This window comes from Bison bison, unplaced genomic scaffold (assembly GCF_000754665.1).
Source record: "Bison bison bison isolate TAMUID 2011002044 unplaced genomic scaffold, Bison_UMD1.0 scf7180017864376, whole genome shotgun sequence".
Lineage (NCBI taxonomy): Eukaryota > Metazoa > Chordata > Mammalia > Artiodactyla > Bovidae > Bison > Bison bison.
This window is the reverse complement of record NW_011494948.1, coordinates 1,980,030-1,999,776: the sequence shown is the minus strand read 5'-3', so window position 1 is coordinate 1,999,776 and position 19,747 is coordinate 1,980,030. Positions and strand designations below refer to the sequence as shown.

At 37.4% G+C, this 19,747-nt stretch overlaps 1 protein-coding gene across 9 annotated transcripts in view; it reads left to right on the top strand.

The window, feature by feature from the left end:
- The window catches only part of PTPRD (protein tyrosine phosphatase, receptor type, D), a 572,360-nt gene that overhangs the window by 540,173 nt on the left and 12,440 nt on the right, over positions 1-19,747 (top strand). For all 9 annotated transcript variants that reach the window (XM_010856985.1, XM_010856991.1, XM_010856992.1 and 6 more), the window contains 3 exons: positions 17,329-17,614; positions 18,046-18,224; positions 18,822-18,948. In XM_010856985.1, coding sequence (XP_010855287.1) covers positions 17,329-17,614; positions 18,046-18,224; positions 18,822-18,948 — 592 coding nt within the window. The remainder of the gene's footprint in view (positions 1-17,328; positions 17,615-18,045; positions 18,225-18,821; positions 18,949-19,747) is intronic.

The window sequence follows — 19,747 nt, the reverse complement described above, 5'->3', positions numbered from 1 at the left end:
TGTAGAAGATATTTTCAATAGTCAAATTAGCATGGGTTAAACTAAGTTAAACTGTTTTACAACAGAGTTTCTCAACCCTATAAAATATAATTTCTATTGAGAATTTCCAAGAGGGGATTTCTGAAACCTATTTAGATATGGAACTCTTCCCCTTCCCCTTGGATTTTCTCAAAGTATTCTAGGAAATGCTATCATAAGAGATAATTTGGCTCAGTGATAAAATAGGACCATGGACATTAAGAGTAATTGTCTAATAAATCAGTAAATGCAATGTATAGATAAATATAAGAAATATTTATTAAAACTAAACAATGCAAAGATTCAAACTGTTGAATATGGAGATGAAACAATGTGTCATCTTCCTCAAACAGCTTATAATAACCTATGGGGAAGATGCCTAAAACAATCAAGCCCATTCACAAGAAACCTTGATATACATATACATATATATATATATACGTAAAATATATATATCCAGTTAAGACTCAGTCATTTAGATAAAGCTTCATTAAGACAAAGAAGCCTAAGATATTACATATTCAGTTATTAACTTCAAATGCATAATTATATATTGTATTAGTTCATTCATTTTTACATTTAGGACTAAGAACTTTGAATATGACATGGTTACTAGACTAACACTTTCACTTTCAAGAACTTTGAGTGTGACATACGGTTAGTATATTTAATATAGTCTATTTAATATAGACAACATTCAATAACTTTTCAACAACTTACATATTAGAATTCTTCTAGATTTTTTATAAACTATTTTCCATTTATTTATAGATATCTTACCAATGCCTATCTCAACTGTACTTTTAAGGGAACAATAGAATGTCTTCCCAAAGCAGTTAATTTACCTTTCATAAAAACAACTCTTATTTTTTATCAATAATCAAAATAAGATATTTTGTAAATATCTTATTAGTTTCTTTAATATATATTATTTCACTAAAATAACTGACTGTTTTGGAATAAACACCATGGCATCAAAAAAGAACATAGCTATCCTAGAGGACAGCCTCCTAGTCTTTGGCTGACCTGGTGCAGTGAGTGCTAGACTGGGGCTTTTTGGGGGAAAGGGGAATTTGTGTGGCTTGGTTGGCAAATGGAGATCAAATAAGAAGATGTATACAGATATCTACATACATATATTAATATGAGTTAATTAGTAGTAAGCCATATGCTCATATTAAGGAACAAGTGAAGGAACAAACAATGATCACTACTTGTGATAAGGAAAATGTTTTGCATTTCTACCAAATTTGCAGATGATGCTAACGTTGCTGATCATGGGACTGCACTTTGAGAACCACTGGATTGTATCATCTTTAATGTCCCTTCCAGGTCTCAACTCTGATTCCATTGTATATAACTGTTTTTCCTCCCTCAGAGGATAGAAATCTGGAAATGAAATGGAATATTAGTTTCACAAATTCATAGTGTTAAATCTTTAGTATAACCATTCAAGAATAGGAAGGTTGCATATCTACTCTGACATTATTAGGCCAGTTGATTTCAAATATTCAACTCTAGGTATTTAATTCACAGGAAAAGGAAGTAAGGAAATTAACATTTATCAAGAATTAGTTAAAAGACATTTTGCTAACAGTAGCCTTATAGGAGGAGCTACAGATGAGAAAACTAAGGCTCAGGGAAGATAAATAACCAAATATCATTTCTCTACAGTTGGAAAAGCCATTTGCCAAACTGACTCCTCACAAAACAAAAATCACAACAGATTACTTTCCCTATCATACTTAAGTGAAAATAAAGAAGTTGTTTTTTTTTTTTTTTCAATTCAACCAATACTTTATGTTTAAATTATTTTAACCAGTAAAAAGTGAACCTTCAAGGGGAAAAAGAAATGGCGTTTCAAATGTGGTATTTACTTTTATGGGCAAAAACTCAATTTCTTCCCCAGACTGTAGTGTCCAAATCTAAAAGCTATGAGGTGAGAAATGGTGCCTAGGAGTTCACCATTGCATCCCTCTTTCCTGGAGCTATGTCCACATGAAACAGACACTCAGGAGGTATTCAACGGATAAGTGGACATTGAGTGAGAATGTCAGTATCCAAAGCAATTCCACGGGCAAAGCCACACAAGAATGTGAAATGATATAATCTCTTACATAGGTAAAAAAATACTAAGAAAGCGTAGTGGCAGTATTTTTAAATGCCAAATAAAATGTTTTCCATTGTTACTGGGGGAGAGGCTGGGAATAGGCTATGGGGTCAATTTTTGTGGGTACCCAGCCCCACAGCTTACTTTACATTCACCGTAAGGCTTTGTAAATATTGACTCTGGGGGTTGCACTCTAATTAGCATTATGTCTGGTGTTCATGGAAATGTATGCTGCATCCTGGAGAGTTATCGGGTTAATCAGCATCCCGTTCCCAATATCTTCCTCCCTATATGAGGTAGATTAAGTCTGAAAAGAGAAGCACTTATTGCTTCCAGAAAGGGAAAGCACCATATAGTGTCCCTGATGTTAAGAAAAAGCTCATTTCCCCTGAATGGGTTCCTTACTAAGGAGCAGTTTGCTCATCCCTCATCATCACATTCCCTCCGTCTCCAGAACCAACAGACAGGAGATAAAACGAGCTATTGCTCTTCTCAAATGCAGTATATTTGCAGCTTATATGGTCTCTACTGAAACCAGCCCTTGCTTTTCCCCTCTTCAGGGGATTCCGGTCCACTAAGGAAGGCAGCTTGGGGTCCCCAAATTGGCCTAGATTTCATGAGCGAGGCTGCCGAGGCGTTTGATGGAATGAACATTGCCAAGCTGTTCGTGCACCTCTTGGGGAGCTGCTAAAACGGGGCATTGCCTTTGAACAGAATCTTCCAGAGGAAATAGCTCTGATTTCAACAAACTTGTATTCCTCTTCTGGTAAACTTAAAGGAAAGCAGTTTGTCCACAGCAGTGATTGGAGAGCAAGGAAAAGAGTTGGTAGTTCCCAGAAACTCTCCCCTGCAGAAATAGGATTATCTCCACAGCGGCTTCCCTGGTAGCTCGGTGGTAAAGAATCTACCTGCCAATGCAGGAGACGCACAGATGCAGGTTGGGAAGATCCCTTGGAGTAAGGAATGGCAGCTCACTCCAGTATTCTTGCCTGGAAAACCCCATGGACAGAGGAGCCTGGTGGGCTGTACTACAGTCCATGGGGTCGCCAAGAGTTGGATGTGACTTAGCAACTGAACGACAACAAAAGTGATCTCACAGCACGTTTGATTCCTCAGGATGGGCACTGACTATGGCAGACTTCTTAGTTCTGTGTAGAGAGTCTGATAGATAGATATCCCTGAGCTAATCCTTTAGTACATTAAATGCCCTGTCAGTTACTCAAATGTAGTCATTTATAAGTTTCTTTAATAAAAGGATAAATTTTCAGATGCTGCCACTCATCATCCCTATATTTGAATGCTTGTGAATATTTCTATATAATTATATTTAATACTCTAAACTGTAAATGCTATAATTTCCTTTGACCTATGTTGCAGTTAGAGATATTACTTGATCAGTGCTCTCAATGATTCATTTTACGTGAACGTATTTAGTTAATTGGTTATTTTTTTTTTCCTGCCTGTGTTTATATGTAATATACACTATAGGGAAAAAGAAATCAGTCTGCTCACAGCTGAGTCTAGTAAAAGAGCAATTAGGGTCTATCAGAACAAACAGCTGTCAATAATGAGTTCTGAATTAAAATTACTAGCAAAGAAAGGAATCTAGACATCTGCAGGAAATGTGAAAATATTTTTATAACCAAATAGCTGATATCTGGACAGGGGTATCACTGAATTTTCCCAGCTGTACCTGCAATGTATTTTGAAATATTCCCAGACTGAAAGAACACTGAAATTCACTGCATAAACGAAGCTGCATATTTTTTTAAATGTTGGCTGCCTTTGAACAGTGTGTATTTTGATTTCATGTAATCAGCATGAACACTTTCTATTTCAAACTATTTTGCTATGCCCCCAGTCATAAAAGGAAGCTTAAAAATAGTTCTCTTTGTATTGTGTCTTTCCAATCAGGGTTCTATTGCTTGTATATTTTTCTTTCTGTCTTTGGAAGAGATACTTTTGGGTCTTATTACCTGGTATCTGATTTCTTCTTTTTTTCCTAAGAAAACTTGCAAGGTGGGCTTCTGGCATCTGAGTTTTATTACAAGATAATTTCATACATTTGCAGGTATCTGGAGATAGTAAAGTATTTTGCCTTTAAAAAAAAGGCAACCTGTACATTTTTGAAAGCAGACTTTGTGTTCCCCTCTTTGCACTGAAGTTTTAAGTCAGTTAGGTTAAAAAAAAATAAACAACTATTAAGAATGGAGTTCAAGATTTTTTTTTAAAGTAATGTATATGAACACACATATATACACTCATGCATAGATAATTAGTAATAGCACCCAACTCCAGTACTCTTGCCTGGAAAATCCCATGGACGGAGGAGCCTAGTAGGCTGCAGTCCATGGGGTCGCTAAGAGTCAGACACGACTGAGCAACTTCACTTTCACTTTTCACTTTCATGCATTGGAGAAGGAAATGGCAACCCACTCCAGTGTTCTTGCCTGGAGAATCCCAGAGACGGGGGAGCCTGGTGGGCTGCTGTCTATGGGGTCGCACAGAGTTGGACACGAATGAAGTGACTTAGCAGCAGCAGCAGTATATCTGATACATCTTTTGGCCCTCGTTTACTTATAAAAAATATTGGAAGAGGAGTACCTCTTTAGCATTGTTACACAAGGTATGGCCCATGAACCAGCCCATCAGCATCACTTTGGAGCTTGTTGAAAATGGACAATCTTGAGTTCTACTCCACACTTACTGAATTAGAATCTCTGGGGGCAAAGCCCAGGAATATATGTTTTAATACTGCCTAGGTATGTGTACAGATTACTTGGATAGACATATAATGCCTAAATGCCTAGTGATACATCACATGGTGATTAAGATCTTAATACACAGAAGAGGGATCTCTCTGAATTTATTGAGTTAATGAATATTACCTTTCATCTCTTTGGTGTCACTGCCTTGTGTCTGTTTTCCATCTTCTACTGTTACCTTGAATAAGAGGCAAACCCCTCCTTTCTACTCCCATCCTCAAACATGACCATTATGGCATCCTAAATAGACTTAATACTGGTTTTCATTAATTAATTAGTTATCATGTATGAATACTATACTTACTGAAAGCATCTCATCCAGGGAGCTTGAAGGAAAACTATAACCTTGTTTTCAATAAAATCCCATTGGTGGAAGCATGAGTTTGGGAAGAAGAGATAGAGACCCAAGTCTTTGCTCTGCTAGTAACAGCCACATTTCAGTTTCTGTTACGTTGCTCTCTCATGTCCAACTCTTTGCAACCCCATGGACTGCAGCACACCAGGCTTCCTTGTCTATCACCAACTCCCAGAGCTTGCTCAAACTCATGTCCATTGAGTTGGTGATGCCATCCAGCCATCTCCTCATCTGTCATCCCCTTCTCCTGCCTTCAGTCTTTCCCAGCATCAGGATCTTTTCCAATGAGTCAGTTCTTTGCATCTAAAGGCCAAAGTATTGGAGCTTCAGCTTCAGCATCAATCCTTCAATGAATATTCAGAACTGATTTCCTTTAGGATTGACTGGTTTGATTTTCTTGCTGTTGAAGGGACCCTCAAGAGTCTTCTCCAACACCACAGTTCAAAAGCATCAATACTTGAGCACTCAGCTTTATGAGAGTTGAACAACTCTCACGTCCGTACATGACTGCTGGAAAAACCATAGCTTTAACCATATGAACCCAGCAAAGTAATGTCTCTGCTTTTTAATATGCTGTCTAGGTTGGGCATAGCTTTTCTTCCAAACATCTGCATTACTTGGTCAAATTCCTAACCCAGCCTAGGTCCTCAGTTTCCTCTTTCAAAAATCTAAGTAGAGGAATCAGAAGAGGCAGTGAGCAGTACTGATGCATTAATTCAGAGTTTAAGAAGACCAGGCCCTGGGAACACCAATGCAAAGGCCTGCTGGGGTTCTGTGGAGTGATACTGATACAAATAAGTGAAGCAGACACTGGCAGCCGGTAAACTGATTTGGATTGTGATTCTCACTGCCTTACAAAAGCTTGTTTGAAGTGAACAAAAGACTAAATAAAACATAGCTATCAGTCTGTGACCTCTGATTAGAGCCTTGAAAACCATTGGATCATTTGTGTTTGTATGAAGATAATTTCTTTTTTTTTTTCTTTCTTTTTTTTTTTTTTTAGATAATTTCATTTTAAAAAAGAAAAGCACCAAAACAAAATTCCCTGAGTCTTGCCCTTGTGGGAAAACACAGATACACTTGGCAAAACAAATGAAATAAAGTTACTAAAGTTTCAGTAATTTTCAAATACCTTTCAGTAGCTCTTCTACTGAATTACAGCACAGAGCCTGTGTACTTTTATCTGGCAGGCCTGGTTAATGGCTGTATCCACTCAAGATGTGGATAATTTTGTGTCATTTTAAACAAAATTTAGAATATGGATTGAACTGATATGGTCATTTACAACGAAAAATTCAGTGAAAATGATATAGTTCCTCATAATTCTATAGCATCATCCAATTGACCTCATTCAGATTCAAGTCAGCTACCAATAAGGGCCAGCTGGGTCTGTTTTATCTCTGCCCAACAGCCTCCACTATCCATCTGTAAAATAAAACCTGCCATGGCATATTCAGGTGTTCTTTATATAAATATATTCGCCTTCTACTTTATCTTGAGCATCACATTTTAAGAATAATAAGGAATGTGTTCAGCAGATAATGTTGGGACAGAGCCAAGATTATACAGCAAAGTCTCTGGAGGATTTTTGTTTGAGTCAATATATTGGGGCGGGGGGTAGTCAGATTAGGCCCATGTGGATTTTGTTTTTTATAGGCTTAATTCACTTTAAGAAATCCCTCTTCACCCACCTGGGGAAATTAAATGCCCTGAGGAAATATGATGGGTACTGACCTCTCAATATGCTGAACTAGGATCCTTGTCAGATCAGTTGTTCTCTGCTTAGTCCCTAAGCATTCTCCTCTCTATGCTGTCTTCTTTCTGGAATCCACTCCATAAAGGCCAGCACATGATGGCAGGATCAAGTCCAGGCTGCAAAGGCCCAGTATCACCCTATCATCTCCTGAGAATCCACGTCTGGGCAGTATTCCCAAGCTAGAGTGAATGAGATTTCACCTTCTCTCTCTACTTCTTTGAGTCCTCAACTATTAACTGATCTTTCATATTTTTATAATGGTAACTTTTTAAATCTATTACATTATATATCTTTTTAATTCCATTATTACTGATTATTAATATATTGTCCTTGCTTAAAAAAAAATTCATACATTTCAACTAAAGTGAAAATCTTCCTTACCACCTTTATCACCAATTCCATGCTTCGTTAAGAGGTTACTCTTGGTATAATTTGTGTATCTTTGCAGATCAGTTTCCATGCATCAATATGTATGCATATAAAATATGCTTAATTGTATTGTGTGGACTTGTAAAAAATATGTTATCATGATATATATATTACTCTGCAACATATTTTTTTTTTTTGGTCATTACATGGATTTACTTCATTCTTTAAACTGCTGCTCAGTATTTACATGCCATAGTTTATTTAACCGTTTCCTAGCTACAATACTTTGCTATCTCAAATAATGCCGAAGCAAAGATCCCTTTCTAACATTCTCTGTGCATTTTTGTTTAGTCGAAGTATGTCTGATTCCTTGTGACCCCAAGGCCCTGCCAGGCTCCTCTAGGATTTCCCAGGCAAGATACTGGAGTGGGTTATCATTTCCTTATCCAGGGTATCCTCCCGACCCAGGGATTACCTGCATCTTGTGCATTGCAGGTAGATTCTTTACCACTGAGCCACCTTGTAAGCACCTCTCTGTGCATATGTGTACATATATCTTCATAAAAGTTGTCTGGAAGTGCTGTGTCAAGGGATAGGTGCAATTTTAAATTTTTATGAACACTGAAAAATTCCCTCCCAAACAACTCTTAATAGCATAGATACATTCTACTGCATTTCACTGACAATTTGTGGAAACATATTTTTTACATTTTAGTTATATAAAACTGATTATATATTATATATATATAATATATAAAACTGATAAGTCAGATAAATACTTATGTCTAAGAAATCTGTATAATTTCTCTGTCATCCAAGGTACAAAAGATGCCAGAGGATGTAAAAAATAAAATGGTTATCTGTCTATTTTTGTATAAAGTCCTAAATACTCTAGAGATGCTCAAGTCCAGCGGTATACTAAGTTAAAAGTTAATTTTTGTCAGAAAAGAAAGAGTTTCAAAACGGCAGCCATATCAGGATCACATCACAGTTTCATCAGGATAGTCATCTCATTAATCTTATAAACCTCAGTCATAAAACCCATTCTATCAGATGCCTTTTTTAATAGTCTTGCAGTTCATAAATGCCATTCTTGTTATAGATGAACTATAATATCCAATCAAATCACAAGCTGATATATGTACAAAATGCTCACCATGATTTCTGCATCATATTTCACTGTCTTTGCACCCAATTCAATGATCTGTAAAATCTTCTAGTTCTTTTCTTTCTTTGCCAGATCATTGAAGTATCAGGAAAGGGTCAGCATTAAAACTCCACCAGATTAATCAGAAAAGCCAACTTTTAAGCACATACCCAGAATGATTTTAGTACAAAATAGCCCCCTCATGCCTCTTAATGTTTTTCTTTTGCACATTACTACCGTATCGCATCACGGGACATTAAGCATATTTCAACTCGTGGGACTAACTCAATCATGTTTTTAGAAATTGAAAACAAATGTTGTAACTGGATGGATGATAATATTGAAGTAATAACAATTTCCTAGTAGGCGTACTTGTTTAATGGATTGCATAGTTTTTCAGCTTGTAAACACTGGAATGTCTATCATTCTCTGAAACCATTTTTTTTTTTTTAATCAAGGCAAAAGTTTGTCAATCGCTTGGTTTACTTTAGTGGAATTACTGTCTTCACTAGAAGGTAACTTAGAAAGTTGGTTTTCCTCCAAGGGTAACAGAAACCAACCTAATCCTAGACTTGATTTCAAAGTGCTGTCCTCTTCCCTTTTTGTTGGAATTTTCTGTAACATAATAAATGTACCAAATTGTGCTGGCCTCAGCCTGAAGCACAGGGTTATGCACTCTTTTTCTTCCCAGAGATATTTAGAAAAATCTGTCTTTGTGCTTGGCAACTACTCTGACAGAAAACAGATAAAAATAAGGGTGGTTTATCAGTTTTGCTGTTCTTATCATGTTTCAGGTTGAAAGCTGTTGAAATGATGAAAAACAAACAGCACTAAATAGGGTTCCGTCATTATTGCTGCCATGAGGAGCTAAGTTTTTCAGGATCAAAGAAAAATGCATTGCTTTTAGAACTACAATCCTTCATTTTGAAAGGTGCACTGCACGCAGATACTGATGGGTGAAAACTGGAGTAAATTGGAGAAGGAAGTAAAATATGTGTGGCTGTGGGAACTTGGAAATTCAAACAAAAGTAGACTGACATTCTTTTAAAAGCTCTGAATGTACAGCGTTCAGCTTCTTAAAAAAAATGTGGTGCCTCAAATCTCTTATTTCTGAGCAACCGGAGTACAACATAAGCACAGGCAGTTTCTATCTCATCAAATTACAAGAACTCCCTTTATCTGTGTAAACATGTGTCTGAGGAATATCCCCATGCATTGGTGCTAGTGGTAAAGAACCTGCCTGCCAATGCAGGAGACATAAGAGAAGTAGGTTCAATCCCTGCGTCAAAAGATTCCCTGGAGAAGGCAATGGCAACCCACTCCAGTATTCTTGCCTGGAGAATCCCATGGACAGAGGAGCCTGGTGGGCTACAGTCCATGGGGTCGCAAAGAGTTGGACACGACTGAAGTGACTTAGCACGCATGCATGCATCCAGGGAATATCCCCAAGCAGGGGTCTTTGAGGGAATGTTCCTGTGCATTTCATAGAAAGTCCGGAAGTAGAATTAATATTTTTTAACTTATGTTTTTAAAAATTTTGCAACTCAAAGTGAGTGCCTCTGATTTCCTTGGCATAGAAATTGACAAGAGAAATTGTCAAACGCAGTAGAGACAAGGAAGCTGTTGTTCTTCCCCTCAAGGAGCTTAGCAACTTTGCATAAAGATAATAAACAGAAAACAAAAAATAAGGTATGGCAGTTACCAATAAAGAGGTATGAACTGTCATAAGGATACAAATAGAGATAAACCAGGGACCAAGTCCAGATCAAGGATGCAGAATGTGAGATGAGTCTTGAAGGAAGGCAGATATCAACACATCTTAGGAGGAGGACACAATAAGGAAGAGAAAGAGTCTGGTAAGCAAAAACCCAGACAGGTGGGAAAGCTGTAAATACATCTAACTTTTCTGGAGCTGAGGGAAAGCTGTGACTCTTAAAGTATTACCTGAGAGCCATGCGGATTTAATGATGAGACTGGTGCCTAAATCACATCCAGATATTTTTGAACTTCTAAGTTAAAGAAAAAACCCACACATATTTGGGGTAAAATTGCTACTGAAAGACCAAAAATAAGACTGGCCTATTACTTCTTCAAAATACAAAGACAGACTGTGGAGCAACAGATTTAGAGTGTGAGCAGATAATATTATAGCCCAGTGATCATGCACATAGCCAAGTTGTTGGCCCTATGTAAAGGCAAATAAAGAACTTCTCAGGAAGATATCAGAAATAATGCTACCAAAGATGTATGCTAGCAATCTAATAGTTGTATCAGAATAAAGAATAGATGAGCCATGTCATAAAGGTAGTGTATGAACAAGTAAAACAATTATTTTAAATAATTGCTGTTAATAGTTATACATATAATAAAAATATCAAACAGTCCTTAAAATGGAAAACAAATAAATATAAAAATAAATATGTCTTTTTTCCCTCACTGCCTTCCAGCCACCATGGCTTTCTTCCATTACTCTCATATTCTAAGCTATTTTCCATTCCAAGGCCTCTTCTTGGGATATTTTTTTCTCCTTGGAAGCTTTCCCATCCTTCTTCACTCTGCAAACCATTTCTTATCCTGAAGGTACTGTATTAGTTTACTGCTGCTGCTAAGTTGCTTCAGTCGTATCCGACTCTGTGCAACCCCATAGACAGCAGCCTACCAGGCTCCGCTGTCCCTGGGATTCTCTAGGCAGGAACACTGGAGTGGGTTGCCATTTCCTTCTCCAATGCATGAAAGTGAAAAGTGAAAGTGAAGTCTTTCAGTCGTGTCCAACTCTTCGCGACCCCATGGACTGCAGCTTACCAGGCTCTTCTGTCCATGGGATTTTCCAGGCAAGAGTACTGGAGTGGGGTGCCATTACCTTCTCCATATTAGTTTACTAGGGCACCATAATAAAGTGACATAGCCTAGGTGCTTCAAATAATAGAAATTGATTTTTTCACAGTTCAGGAGGCCAGAAGTGCAAGGCTGAGGTGCTGTTAGGGTTGGGTTTTGGTGAGACCTCTCTTCCTGGCCTACTTTAACATGACCTCCTTCTACCTATGTCTCTGCAAAAGCTTTCCTGTGTGCATGTGCACAGAGTGCAAGATCTCCGGAGTCTCTTATATTCTTACAAGGTCACCAGTCCTCCTGCACTAGGGACCCAGCACTATGACCTCATTGAACCTGAATTACCTCCCTAAAGACCCTAGTTTTGAATAGTCATAGTGGGGGCTTAGAACTTCAACAAATGAATTTTGAGGAGACACAATCCAGTTCATAAAAGATATCAATTTAAATGACACTTCCCCAAAGGTTCTCTGCCAGGATTCTACACGTTTACCTCACAACAGTTGTTGGGACTTGTAATTGTGTATTTATTCATATGATTATTAATATCAGATCCTGCACTGCACTGTCATCTTCATGAGGGAAGAATCACGTTCGTTTTGTTCGCCAATTCCATGATATCTTAGTGCATGATAGACACTCAGGAGATATCTGTGGGATGATAGCCTACAGTACGAAAGAGTAGTATAGCAAATGTGGATGGAAGAACACAGTAATGAGCATTTCCTGTCTGTCCCGCCGAAGTGTTAAAAATGGATGAATTAGGATACTCTGTGTGCTAATAATAAGTAACCACCAGCTCCGGATGGTGGAGAGTGGGTTGGGTGTAGACAATAGTATTTGTCAATTTCCTTGGTGTAAATACTCCAGGCTATAAATGTGACATCACTGAATCCAAAAGCTGGGGAGAGATACTCAGTGGCACACCATTATATAATATTTTCACCTGAAGAGCATGAACATAAGATAATTAAGAAGCAATGCATTTTGAGTTTACCTTCATTTTTAATTTAATTGCTTAAGCAGGATTTCTGAGATATCCACAATTGAGTTTTGCCAGCTCCAGCATACCACTAACGGATAGTTGAACAAAACTGTAGAAATTGAATGTGTAGAAATCTATAATTTGTTATTGGGCAGGGCAGAAGGCAAGAACAATGCAAGATGATCCTTCCATTTTAGATCTGAGTGACAAGGAGGAGTATGACAGTGGGAAGAGCAGATCTGAACAGAGATGTTAATTATTCTTGGGATATGTTTATTTCTAGAGAAACCTGAGAATGGTTTGAAATATAGGTATCCCTTATGCTCAAAGAAAGAACAATTACTTTAGGAATCATTTATTTGAAGATTGTTGCTGAACCATGAAGGAGAATGAGAGAAAGGAGGACAGAACTGTGGGGACATTACGTACATTTTGGGGCCTGGCAAAAATATGTAAATTAGAGAAAAGAGTTCATATGGAAAAATCCAGAGCAGAAGAATAGCCAGCACAGGAATCAAATAGAAAAAAACAAAAAACATTTTGTACTGAGGCACAGTCAGAGAGCTGCCTATAGTTTTCTGAAGATGACATTTAGGATTGATCTTTGATTTTGGTTTCCAACTTGAGCGAAATTCTACCCTGTCATAGAGACAATGGAACCATTATACACAAGAATCAGATCTTTTTGACTAATTTCATATGCTACATGTTTCAGGCTGTTTTGTATTTGATATCATTATAAAATCTTCTCCCTTTCTCCCATCAATCCCAAGAGGAGTATTTGATATTCCCTGTAATCCCCCAATTAGTGTCACAGAAACCAAGGAAGAGAGACTTTTTAAGAAACCTTCATAAGGATAGTTAAACACTACTAAAGGAGCATTGTTGGAGAAGGCAATGGCACCCCACTCCAGTACTTTTGCCTGGAAAATCCCATGGGTGGAGGAGCCTGGTAGGCTGCAGTCCGTGGGGTCACTAAGAGTCAGACACGACTGAGTGACTTCACTTTCACTTTTCACTTTCCTGCATTGGAGAAGGAAATGGCAACCCACTCCAGTGTTCTTGCCTGGAGAATCCCAGGGATGGGGGAGCCTGGTGGGCTGCCGGCTATGGGGTCGCACAGAGTTGGACACGACTGAAGTGACTTAGCATAGCATAGCAAAGGAGCATTGCAGAGGGGTAGGTCACAAGAAAGTATCCATTTTTAACCCAGATGGCAGAAATGGTGATGCCCTATTGAAATGTGGTGCTAAAACTCAGCATCTCAGAACCTGCATTTGAGTCCCTATTTGGCCATTTACCATTAGCTGTATGACTTCAAAGAAGTCCCTGAATGTTGTGAATCGCTGAAGGGGAAAGGAAACTGACAGATAATGTCAAATGCCTCCAGGATACCCAGCACTGTGGTGAGAAGGCCCTTCACTGCCATCTCATTTACCTTGAGAATAAATGTGAAAGCACAAACTTCCTCAAACATAAGGTATTATTATTGGAAATATGGGGAGAAAAGGAAGAACAGCTAGAGGGAGTAGTTTAAAGCAAGATTCTGAGAGCCTAATCGCAAATGATCCTGTGGTGATTCTATAAAAAATTTCCCGGTATTAACATTGCCTGTTTCTTGTTGTCAGTTTCAGAGGTAGAATCTTTAAATGAAATTTCTGTCTACAAAGCAACTGCATCTTCCTTTATGTCTGCAAAGCAAACATGTTTAAAGCTGTCTTAAAACTTACTAGATAATTAACAAGTTAATTAACATTAGAACAACAGAAAACCCAAGAGAGATTAAGTGCCTTTCTCAAGGACACCCAATCACTGGTATCTGGAAAAAATATTTTGAACTTCATGGTCTTGCTTAAAGCTAAGAGACACCTCCACCATTTAAAACCTCCAAGAAACCTTCATCTTTGAAAAGAGGTAACATGTTAAGTTCCAAGGAGCACTTTCTTCCTCTCTTCCATATAGACAGCAAGATTGGGCTGTTAACAATATATTCTGTTCAGAGGAGAAAAAATAGCTTTTGCACAAGTCAGAGCCTCTGTTCCTGTTTTGTTTTCTTCCCACAATTCATGAGTTAGACACAGGCATATGTTTTATTATTTTCCCTCTTCAATTTTTTTTGAAAAAATGCATTATTACACTATGAAGAGGTTGAAATTGTTAGGATCTGGAGTTATCCCATCCCTACTAGTTTTGTAGGATTCTGTAGTATCTTTCTGCCAGAATACAGAACCATGCATCATTCAGAAATTAGGAATGGCCTCTGATGCACACTTGGAGAAAATATTCCTGTTGTTATCTATATTTGACTTGATACATCATTACAGTTATATGGCTTACAGTATAGCTTCCATTAGGAAGAACTGCATGATATTGTATCTAGTTAGAAGCAATGCACAATTAGGATGAAAACAGTTTAGAAAGACAACACAGGGAAAAGGAAAAGATTTACTTAATTTTAGGACCTACCAAACAAAGGGGGCTGCCTCCCTTTTCCAGGCTAAGTCTTACCTAGGTTCTTTTCATTGCAATGCCATGGCTCATCAGGAGACCAAGATGTGGAAAACCACTCAAAGCCTTTTCCGGTCTCCCTCTTCCCTACCAGACACTTTGTGAAATATTCTTCAGGCATTCTTCGCACAGTTCTGAACCTGTGTCAAATGTACGATTTCTTTCGCTGACTGAGGGGTCTTATTACCAAACCTGGGTGGGCCGCTCATTACACAAGGCCTCTCATGCCAATCACTAATTCATTCACTTTTCCACACACATTACTGCATGCTTGGTGCAGAGCAGAGAAAGATAACAGAAAATGTTGTTCCTGCTCTCAAGATATGCTCATTATTTGTGGACAATGGCCCTACCAGACTAATTAATAACACAGTGTGACTTGGACTGCAGGGTGGTATTGAAGACACCAAGGGATCCTGGACAGAGAGTGGTTGTAATCCTGCGTAGGGCATGGAGGAGGGACATGGTGGGGTGTGATGGTAAACACCATCTTACTGGTTTCTTTGGTAAAACTCACTAAATCAAATGGAACTTCATGGATCTCAGTGCCTCAGGTTTCTGATCATTCTGTGCTAAGAAATGTGCTATCATGAATCAGTCTCTGTCCCAGAAGGCTTTTGCATTACATCTCAATGTCATGTCCCTTTGTGGTTTAAACTCTGAATGGCGTGTCTTAGAGTCAGTATCCAGAGGCTCTCTAACTAAGACAATGACAGTTTCTATGTCTAACAGGACATAAAAAAGTAAACATTTTTTAAATAGTGGTTATACCCTATTTCCAACTGTTTGTTAATATACAAACCACAGGACTCCTACAAACCCAGGAGGCTGGGTTCAATCTATACTGCTCAGCAGTTAAATAAAGGTATTATATGTTACAAAATGCTCACTTACTACTTGCAGCCACTTGGCAGTTGAATCAAATACCCTTTTGTTCATTAAGCTCATTTATATGAAGTTTGGTATGTTGCCTACACTGGAGCTTCACTAGGTCTATGAAAATTTTACATGTAGCTCCCAGAGTCAGTAGTATGACTGCAAAAGCCATTCTGTCTCTTCTGTTATTCTAGCCTCCTCAGTTCCTCATCCTTCCTGTCCTTCAAGACCAGGTTCAAATGACACATTACCCACAAACCCGCACATCTTTTTTTTTTCTTGTATTGTAAATAGTTATATAAACTATTATCTCTATCGATAGTATGAGCTCTAGGTGGGATACAAGTCACCTTTAATGTTGTATCTCATATGGTAGTTATCAGAGTACTTCACTGCTCATTGAATGAAGAGATGGATATATCAATGCATAGATAGACAAATAAATGAGCACAAAGAAATACAAAAGAGGGGAAACAGTGGCACACAGTGAATGAAGGAGGTTGTCTGTTGCCTCGTGTCTAAGGTGCTGATATATACTTATATTTCCATTGATTACATGTTTCCTAGCCATGTTGCTTCCATGATTGGAAGAAAAACATTTTGGATTCAGCCATTCTTGACACAGAGACAAGAAAAGACTTACCTTGGATTTCAGAACACAGATGTGTTATTTTGTTAGTATTCTTTCCCACACTCCAGGAAACTCCAACGTTCCAACCATCTGACTCTGTAATTTAGTTCAGTGAATTAGATTGTCTCCTTGGAGCAGCAGAACTTGTCACTGTGCGTTGTTTGATCTTTCACCTCCTCTTCTTTGAATCGGTTTCCACCAACTGGAAAACAACCCATAAGTCCATGAGTAATAGAGTTTAAAAAAATGCCTCAGAGCTTCTCCAGTAACAAAGATTGAAGCTTTTATTTTCCCACACAAGAATACTTGAATTTAACCTGAAATTCCAAAATACATTCAACTCTGGAAGAAAAAGGAGGAAAAGCAAGAAACACACCCACACTCTCGAGTGATTTTTTTTGTTAAGAATGTCTTTCCATTGAGAATACACTAGCTATTTTGAGTATGCAACAACATGTTAATATTTTAATTATATACTTCTCGCTAGGTTTTTAAAACTTCCTTGCTGAGTTTTAGATTATGAATGTTTCAAGTTGAATGACTTACTAGTTTTGTTTTTTTTTCCTTTTTTTATAAATTGAACTAAAATAGACTGAAATGGTTTGTAAAAGATAAAGTCTAGTTCGATCTTGACCAGTTTTTTTTTTAATACCTTTAATGTAAAAAGCGTAAATGTAACTTTTTCATAAAGATTTCAAAATACTACTACTTTGTGTTACATGATCAAGGAGCATAGTGATTACAGATTTAATATTTTTATATTTCGAAATCAGTCAAATTTTATTTGTTCATTTGTTCCCTGCCCTTTGGTTTAGAATGCTCCAAAACCATCACAGTAGCTATTTGAGTAGAACTACTGGGTTTAAAATCTAGTTAAATAAAAATAATCAAAATAATTTTATGATGTGTTGGTTTCTCAATAGATTCATTTGTACTTTTCTCTCTCTCTTTTTTTTTTTTCTTTTTGTTTTCCTTGTAGCGCGGGAGTTGGCCGGACTGGGTGTTTCATTGTAATAGATGCCATGTTAGAAAGAATAAAGCATGAAAAAACTGTAGATATTTATGGCCATGTAACTTTAATGAGAGCCCAGAGGAATTACATGGTTCAAACAGAAGACCAATACATCTTTATCCATGATGCACTGTTGGAGGCAGTGACTTGTGGAAATACCGAAGTGCCAGCTAGAAACTTGTATGCCTACATTCAGAAGCTGACACAAGTAGAAACAGGAGAGAATGTCACAGGAATGGAGCTCGAATTTAAGGTATGATATTGGATGTGATGTGGTAATTCAGAAGCAAGTCATTCTGGAATTGTCTTTCTTAACCTTTCAAATGGGTGAAGTTACAAGATTCATTTGACCTTCTCCCTCAGGTGTCTGACTATAAAGCACTTTCTTCATCTTTCCCTTTTCTATTTTTTGCTTCCTCATAATACCTTGAGCTCTTTTGTACCCTAATTTAAATTGAGAGAACATATTCTTAGAACATAAATATTTAGAACTTCCTTAGTCTATATGGAGTCATTAGGTAGAAGTGAAAAGCAGTGCAGTTGGAAGAGTGACTGGGTTAAAAGTAAACAGAATCTTCGTATCTAAAGAGAAAATCTTGGGTTCACTGCAGTTACACCACAGGCTAAAATTATCTTTGTTGGATTTTTCTTTTTTTGTTGTTTTTTTGTTTTTCTGTTCAACAGCGTCTAGCCAGTTCTAAAGCTCACACCTCAAGATTCATCAGTGCCAATCTTCCATGTAATAAATTCAAAAATCGCCTTGTTAATATTATGCCATATGAATCCACAAGGGTGTGCCTGCAGCCTATCCGAGGTGTAGAAGGATCTGATTACATCAATGCCAGTTTTATTGATGGATACAGGTATATACTCTTGCTCCCCTGACAGCCCAAGCTCTTGGTATTTACATGTGCCCTAGATTCATAGCTAAAATGAATTTCATCTCAATTTAAAATGTTTTCTTTCTGCATAGGTCAGCATTCAGTCCCTTGATATTCATTTTTTGTTATTTTGAATAGGACTAAGAAGAAGCAATCATGGAATTTATAATCTGCACTCTTCTTTCAGAAGCTATTTGGATATGGAAGGCGTTAATATAGAAACTGTTTTGAACCAAATTATATAAATGTCATAGATTATATGAGTCATTTCTACAAAATGAAGCTGCACAACTGTTTCTTAAGCGATTTATATGAGACATGAAGTTGAACTATTAGCATTGCTCTAAAGTTTAAATAACAGTGATAAAGACATACATCATTATATAAACAAAGCAATTTCTTTTGCAAAATCCCTAAAATGTCTTAAGTGTTCTTATTTGATTACATAATCTTAATGGGAATTTACTGCAATAGCATTAATAATATTTTCATTTTTATTACCTGGATTTGATATTTACATATCAAATGTGAAGCCTTTGCATATTTTCTGATTACTTTAACATGCTATCTGTGGTTCAGACAACAGAAAGCTTACATCGCTACCCAGGGGCCCTTGGCAGAGACCACTGAAGACTTCTGGCGGATGCTCTGGGAACACAATTCCACCATTGTTGTGATGCTCACCAAGCTGCGTGAGATGGGTAGAGTGAGTATCTTCACATAAGACATTCACTCCACAAAGAAATGAGGATTTCACTGAAAAAACTCCAGTGCTAATGTCGTTTCTTTGAAATGTTGAGTATTCCAGATATGTTGTGGGTCATTCATTACCATGTGTTGGTTTTTAACTTGCAAAGCCACATCAAGTTCTTTCATTTTTGTGTTTTGAAGAAAAAACAGGTACTTTATTTCCAGTGTAGCACTGTCATAGAGACTATTGCTGACTTGTTCTGATTCTCAATGTAGTCTTACTTCCTTTTGCTCTGGACAGGCTATAGCTTAGGTGCCATCATTACTCTGTATGAAGGAATTTGACTTTCTGTCATCTCTGAGGCAAATTTTTGCTTGTTCATCTTCCACTCTGATTAAACTATCAGAAAGTTACATAGTTTTTCTATGAATAAATCTGATAATCTCTGCTCTACTTTAAAAAAAAAAAAAGGTTATTCTGAAAAATACCATGAAATGGTATTAGAGCCACCTAATTCATAATAGTATTAGAGCCACTTAGATTCAGCAGATACAAGCACTCTGCCATATTTGCTTAAGAGGCTTTTTTTTTTTCTTGTCTTTGTATAAATTCAATGGTAGCAATGCATCTAAAACCCAAATTTTAGAGCCCAGAGAGAGAGTGAAAAAATACCAAACTGGGAAAGAAACTTGACTTTTCTGATTTGGTTACTGAAGTCACTAAAACTGCACATGCTCCAGGTTCTTCAGCTGACGAAGGAGATTGGATAAGTTCAATTCAGAGGTTTCTTTCTGTGTTCACACTTGACGGTTGT